The sequence below is a fragment of the Carya illinoinensis genome, chromosome 14, assembly GCF_018687715.1.
Source record: "Carya illinoinensis cultivar Pawnee chromosome 14, C.illinoinensisPawnee_v1, whole genome shotgun sequence".
Taxonomy (NCBI): Eukaryota; Viridiplantae; Streptophyta; class Magnoliopsida; order Fagales; family Juglandaceae; genus Carya; species Carya illinoinensis.
In genome coordinates this window covers 12,568,024-12,575,576 of record NC_056765.1, presented here as the reverse complement: position 1 = coordinate 12,575,576, position 7,553 = coordinate 12,568,024, and the positions used below count along the sequence as shown (strand labels likewise).

The 7,553-nt window shown below is 35.2% G+C and overlaps 1 protein-coding gene across 1 annotated transcript; it reads right to left on the bottom strand.

The window, feature by feature from the left end:
• Window positions 1-419: 419 nt before the first annotated feature.
• Window positions 420-2,755, bottom strand: LOC122293272 (dof zinc finger protein DOF2.1-like). Its single transcript, XM_043101794.1, has 2 exons — window positions 2,344-2,755; window positions 420-1,512 (listed from the first exon to the last, which is right to left on the bottom strand). The coding sequence occupies exons 1-2, from the start codon at window positions 2,368-2,370 to the stop codon at window positions 664-666; spliced, it is 876 nt and encodes a 291-aa protein (XP_042957728.1). The 5' UTR covers window positions 2,371-2,755; the 3' UTR covers window positions 420-663.
• Between the last annotated feature and the right edge of the window lie 4,798 nt (window positions 2,756-7,553).

The window sequence follows — 7,553 nt, the reverse complement described above, 5'->3', positions numbered from 1 at the left end:
AAAAAGAAAATCCATCCCGAATTTGGTGCCAAATGCTTATATATATATATATATATATATATATCTATATAAACTCCCATTATCATATTATATACTATTCTTCCACTTTAATATATATAAACTCCAATTATCTTATTATATACTATTGATCCATTTTAATATGCTGTTATTATATTCCTAGCTAGAATCTAGTACTTGGAAAATAAGATGCAATCATGGCAGAATATCTTGAATGAACAACTCATCATTTAAATCCAAGCTCCTGCAGCATCTACCGTTTTTTAATGCTTCAGAGTTCAGAGAGTTCAGTGTTCAGACTGCAGAAACCATGAAACATCATTCTCTCTCTCTCTCTCTCTCTCTCTCTCTCTGGAACTGTTTTTTTTTAACTGTCAACCTTCGCAAGATTCTTGGCTTGGTTAGCAAACAAATCTGAGATTTCATAAGTTTATCAACCAATAAAAGGAACCCAAAATGAAAAAGGATTGAAAGGAAAAATACAAACGAATTCAGATAGAGATGATCGATTCTGGTGAATCAGATGTCTCTTAACACAACCCAAAAGACTAAAAAAACTAATATTTGAGTCTAATAAGAGAGGAAATTCTATGGCTTAATTTCTTTGTCTCCTCCTGCAGACCTTTTCAAGAACTTCCAGGGTACCTACAATAGAGGGCTGTTAATGAGGCCATGCCAAGAAGATGGAGCAATTCCATTCCAGCTGTCAATGCTCATTCCATTAGCATTTAGCTGCCAAGGGAATCCCCACCAGACTCGATTCTCATTTTCTCTGCCACTGCTGTACAGTTCTTGCTTCATAGTTGTCACTGTCACAGCCGTTGTTGCTGCATTACCCAGTTCTTCGTATGGCTGCAGAGCGGCCATTTCTCGAATAATCCCAACGCCTTCACCACCATTAATGTCCGCCTCTCCCATGCTCCCATTATTATCATACCCATTATAATACATACTCGGAAAAACACTCGGGTTGTCAAGAAAGCCATTCCTAAGAGAACCAAGAAAGCCAGCAGCATTTCCCATGGGAAAATCTTGCTCATCATCAAATCCCAGCTGCCCACATGACTGTTTTTGTAGCCTAGCAAATGCAAGACTGAGGTCATTGGGAGAATCATAACTTAGGGATGGGAAGCCGGCTCCGAGACTAGGGTTGGTCATGTTTGGTGTCATGGCTGGCTGTTGATCTTGGGTTCTCTTTGATGATGAAGATGATGATGCTGATGATGATGAAGAGGAAGATCTCTTGTTCCTCCTGCAACCTCCACCAACTGGGACATTCCTCAATGTTCCGCCTTTGGTCCAGTATCTCCTACATGATTTGCAGAAGTAGCGCGGCTGAGAGAGGCTGTAGTTGTTATAGTAACAAAACTTGGTGTTTGTGGAGTCACATCTCGGGCAGTTTAGAGCTTGCTCTGGTTGTGGCCTTGGCTTCCTGCTATCAGGCTGTTCTTTTAAGCAGACCATCATGTTTTCCAGCATATGATCGGGCATTTCCTGAAGATCATACCAAAAGATTAAAAAAAAAAAAAAAAAAATCTATAACCACAATTCATTAACTTCGAGCCAGAAGACGTCTTCTCATGTATATGCTAGTGCTCTAGCTTTCATAATAATCATCCAGCAGTGATACGCACTCTGATACATAGATTAATATGAAGATGCAGTCTCATGAGAAGAAGCTTTAATTTCCAGGAGAAAGAAATCTGAGTGAAATTTCCATTTTGACTGCCTAGAAAGCTACCTAGCAAATTAAGTGAAATGAAAATTGGGCTAAGGAGGTACGATTCGAAAATTTCGAGTTATCGTTTCATTTCTCCTTCTTGATCAGAGGAAACGGATCACATACAAGGAGGTACGTATAGAAATTTCTAGCTCTTTAGTAGTAGGTGCAATTTCATGTAAAATCTAAACCTCAAAGCCAACCCAAGTTCTTCTCAAGAAACCAAAAATTATAGAACATATCAAAGCCAAAAATCTTTCTTGTTTAGATCATCATGATCAAGTGTCGAGCAAATGGTATATTTGTTTGGAATTCAGAAGCTAGGGAGTCATTTTAGTTCCATATAATTAACCCAGCAACACAAGTATCTTTTCGAAGAAAAAACAACAGAAAGCACAGGAAACAAAGAGGAAGATCAATTATAATATTTATTTATCTAAGTAACCTCTTGTGATACCAAAGTAACTTATAAGATATAACTGAAGATATCATCTTTCAGCATAAGACCCAGAACGCCAGATGATCACTAGCTTGTTAAATAAAAGAGAAGCCAATAATTAAACACCACTCTTCAAAGAAAAGAAACTAGCTTCCCTAATTTCTACCTGGTGTTGTGCACTTGAAGGATCCATCCCATGCAAATAATTAAACACCACTCCTCAATTTGGAACAAGTCTTTGTATTTGCTATGTTTTCTGAGGCTGTCTGTGCGAGAGAGTAAAAGAGAGGAAGAGAGAGGCTTGAGAAAGGAGTTTGTAGGAAAAAAAATGAGAGATGTATTAGGCAGTCATGCAGAAGTGAGGAAGTAGAGCCACCTCTCTGTGGATATATATAAAGCAATCCCCATGAGAGAGAGAGAGAGGGAGAGAGAGAGAGTAATAATGGGGATTCCCCCTACGGGATGATCGATGAGGTTGGTTGGCTTAGCCTTGCACGCAGAGAAAGCATTTTCAAGAAAATTCGAGTCATCTCTCACTTCTCTCTCTCAAATGAACTGTTCTGTTCTGCAACGGTTTCAGATGAGAGATCAGAAACTCCCACAGCCTTTGTCATTGCGTGGGTCCTTTACTCGCGTGGATGCAACTATTTTTATGGACCCCACACCCTATCCCCACCGGCCACCCCAGGCGGATTAGGTCCCCAGGAAGCACCAGTCGCATTCCTTGCCCCCCCTCCTCTCTCCTCCCTTAGCCTACAAAACACAAACTTCGTGTTCCAAAAAACGCACAGAAAATTTAGTTGTCCCCGAATGGACACATTTATCTTAAATCTCAATATTTTCACTTATATATGTTTATATATATTGAGTTAATTAAATGTGATTCGTCCTCATCTGAGTTGTTTTTATCTTTTTGTTTTTGTTCTTGATCATTCTGGATAAAATGGAGATTATTTTGACTGTAAATTTCAACGGATTATTCACAGAAAAAAAACAAGAGGTTTGTTCAAAATACAAAAAAGATTTTAAATAATATTGATTAATAGTCAAATTTGAAATTATTTTATGAGGCTAATAAACCGTACTTAAATAGTTGCAAAACTTGAAATTATGAAAATTATTTTAAAAATAGAAAAATCTAAATTATTATATGAAAAATTAATATATAAATAAACAAGAATTCTACTAAAAAATTTAGTTAAAATCAGAATCATTTCTATAGTTAAAATAAATTATTTAATCACTTATATTATTCTAAATGATTCCACCGTTGAGCTAGCTGGCAGGTGTGACTACAAGTAAGAGACGTTGATTGAATCATCACTATATGATACATACAGCACATAGGTGTTGTTGTCCACTATTACTGTTTGATTAAGGTACATCTGTAGACTGTCGCTGTGGACATAGTTTACTGATGCTAAGACAGAGAGGCCAGAGATCGAGGTGGGGGCATGGGGACAGTACTGACAGGAAGATCTTTGTTCTTCTTCTTCAATATTCATTCAAACAGGCATACAATATTTCATGTGTTCCGTACACACATGAACAGAATGTGCAACATGCATTGCCCACCAGCAGAATGTTGCTTTTGCTTTGCGTTGCTTTGGCTTCACATGGGGTTCCCTATGGGGATCATGATGATCTGCATTGTGAGACCTTTGTCTGTATAATGTTGATCAAGGTGCCTTGAACGAAAGTATTATTACTATGGAACTTGGCTTAGATCTTTTTTCAAATTTGTTTTAGGAATATTGTGTAAATTAAATGTATAAATCAAAATAGTAAAATCCAAAAACTTGAGCCTGGGGTTAGTATAAATATATATTATCATTAATATTCTGTTCGAATAATTAGATAATTCGATATGTAAATTGTATATGCTTAAAACGATTTGATTTTCTTATTATGAGCAATGTTATATATATATATATATATATATGTTAGACTCATAAACGTATCTATTTATCAATTATTATGTCATTATGTGTTGCATTATGGTGAGTTTGGATGGTTGGATTTGGGGATCATAAGGATTTAGATTTGGGTCTTTAAAATCCAAATATCCTATTTGGATCATATATTAAAATCTAGATTTGGATTTACACCAAATTAGCCAAATAAGATTTTAGACTTTTCTTAAAAAATCTTGGATTTGGGGGAATCATAGTTGCTTTGAAATCCAAATCCAAATTGATCTTCTATATAAAAGAAAAACTAAAGGTAAAATCTCATTTATAATAGAATATATGGTTATGTTTGGTAAAGCTTGATCACCCAATAGTTTATAGGCGACATTTGGAATCTATGTAGATTTGATGGGCACCCAACATGAGAAAATCTTAGTGTGAATGATCATCCAAATTGGTCTACAATTTTAGGCATATTCAAATCAAAGGGTCTACATGATCATGAATATGAATATTGATTAAAAAGGATATAACACGTTTAATATTAAGCGTTCACACTTGATCTTGGAACTTTGGGGCTGCTTCTTAGAGTTAGAGATATAAAGAAGTGTTTGGTATCTTTAAACGCATGTACCTTTATTAAGAGCAATCGATCGAGAGATTAGCTTTTGAATTCTGACAAAATGTGTGACTTTTATAATTAAAACCGGCCAGCACAATCATGCATGGAATGTTTGATTGAATACATGATGGCAAACAGATCGATCAAGATCATGATCAAAGATCATGAACTTTAGCTTTGATCTGTCTTTTCTATCTCCATTTCTGGGCTAGCTAGCATGATTAATCATTCATAGCAGTTGGAAGCCTCTTTTCCTCTTCCATATTCCATCATCTGAATTCTATGCATCTTAATATCATAAAAAAATGCAACCATCATTGTTTGCAATCCTTTTTAAATTGTTCCAAAAAATAAAACAAAATATTGTGAACATGATGTAATCCACTGATCATCATGTGATGATCATGATCAGCCAATCAAGCAATTATTAAGATGATCAGATGGCTCATATCTATGCAGCTTTAATATTTCTGAGAATATTTCCATTTATGGGCCAAGATTCTTGGAGTAGCTTGCCTGGGGGGAAATCCAAAGCCACCAACAAAAATTCTAAATCCTGATCTCAGTCTGCATGTAGCTAGGTAAGACAAGCCTGAGCATAATAAGCAAACAATGATTGATTCCACTATGATATACTTTGGATCCCATGAAAATTTGCTTTAGCTCCATTTTCTTCCAAAAAGTAAAATATCTATATATATATATAATATTTTTCCAATTGAATAATTGATTCAAAGAAGGGAAAAAAAATTTGACAACGACAGGCAAACATTGTGGTGGGGGCCATGAAGGAATAGTGTGAACACAATACCATAGGCTAGGGATGAGTCAAGTGAGTTGACTAGTCAAACTTAGCAGTCAAAGAAAACACAGAAGGGAGAGAAAAGTGAAAGTAGAATCGGAAGACGTGCAAAGACGTCGATAGGTGGATAGTGTGGGAGTAGGGTTGCATTGCCTGTGAAGAAAAGAATCTGGATGCTCATAAATATTTAAAAAATAAAAAAGAACCTGGCATTCACTGATCTTCAGAATCTCACGTCTGAAACTGTGCAGACTGATAATCAATGAGCACTGATCAGTTGGATCACACATAACTCCCAAGAATGTTGTTCTTTTCAATTATTTCTGTTGATTTTTTTTTTTTTCTTTTTAAATTTCATTTTGTCTTCAGGCATGCATATATGTGGACGTACGTACCCTTTTCACTTAAAATATAAATAATCATTCGTCAAAATTATTTATTTATTTGATTTAAGAAGTGTTATAATTATAAAAAAATTTTATAAAAATAAATTCATAAATTAATATCATTTTATATATTACATTAAATTTATTTTATATTAAAAATAGAAAAATTCTATTTACAGTCTTCAAGTAGAGATTGTATGTATAGGTCTTTTATTAAAAGAGAAAAAAATATTATTTTAAGTGAGATATTTTATTAATTTTAAAAATTTTTAAAAATAAAATTATCTATACCTGTATTGCAATCTCCAAATGGAGACTGTACGTAATATTATTCTTAAAAATAATATTATAACATCTTATTAACATACCACGTTAAATTAATACGTGAGTTTATAAATTTATTTGTGTAATATCTCATTATAATAAAATCATTTCTCTTTTGATTCTCCCTCACTCGTCACTCCCTGTCCTTTCTTTATTTGGTCTCGACCATCTTTTAAGTCCCATGCTCTTTCTCCATCTTGCTAGCTGTATCTGATCATGAACAGTTCAAAGCCTGTTCCTCTTCTATTCCCCAAATTCTTCACGCATGGAAGTTAGCCAGATCATGCAGTAGTACTACTGCCTATCGTAAATGGAATATAATTGTCAAACTACCCGCGGCACAAGTGATGGCACGCTAGCTGTCGCCAATGGCTTGTGTGGGACACATGCATGCACTCTTTGTCACATCCATGCTTCCTCAAGCTTTAATTTCTACGTGAAGAAGAATATTTATGTCCTCTATTTCTTAAAAGTATGTAGCTAAGAGAGTCGTGTGTTTCTCCATGCATGCGCATTGGCCTTCCCAAAATGACAAACTAGGTGCAAGCTGGTGTCCTAATTGGCTATGATATTTCAATCCACTAAACAGACTGTAAGAATCGTCATGAATCACTACAACTCGATCTCCATTGATTTGACCAGTGGATACGGGATGGATTAGGTTAATTTAGTAGGCCCATAAGCCTTATTTTCTCATATAACTTGTTTGATGCAATTCCATATTTGTTGTGGCAATCAGTAAAATCCCTGCAAGGACCCAAGTCTCCATAGCTGGAGAGAAAATCTATTATTTTTTCCCACATCTAACACATCAACACATCGCTAATGTGTAAAAATATCCTTATACATGGAGAGTGAAAAAATATCCTTCTAACTTTTAAGAATCTGAAGACTAGAAGAGTAATAGAAGAGGTTAGGTGTCATTGGTGTCAAGCAGAAGATATGAAGATTTAAACTATGCACTGGTCTATTGTCCTTATACCATTGACTGTTGGTTGCAGTTTTTTCCTTCAATAAAAGAAGCAACAACGATTGAGGATTTAGTTTACACAAATGGCTATATCTGTTATCAAAAGAAGAGCTGTAGGTGAATTGGAGAGATTGTTCCTTCTAGCTTGGGGGCTTTGGTATAGAAGAAATAAAAAAATATATGAAGGAAATATTCTATCAACTTAGCAAGTCATCATGAAGCATGCTTTTACTCTATACCAGGAACATAATGAAGTAGCAGAGACTATAAAGACTAAACAGAAATACAAATGCAATTGACAGCCTCCCCCTGTAGGTGTGTTGAAACTCAATACTGATGGCATTCTATTTAGTGCTCAATGT

Coding starts and splice junctions, on each gene's coding strand:
- LOC122293272 (XM_043101794.1), bottom strand. CDS start 2,370: ATGGATCCTTCAAGTGCACAACACCAG. Junction 1,513..2,343: donor CTTCAAGTGCACAACACCAG/GTAGAAATTAGG, acceptor TATGATCTTCAG/GAAATGCCCGATCATATGCT.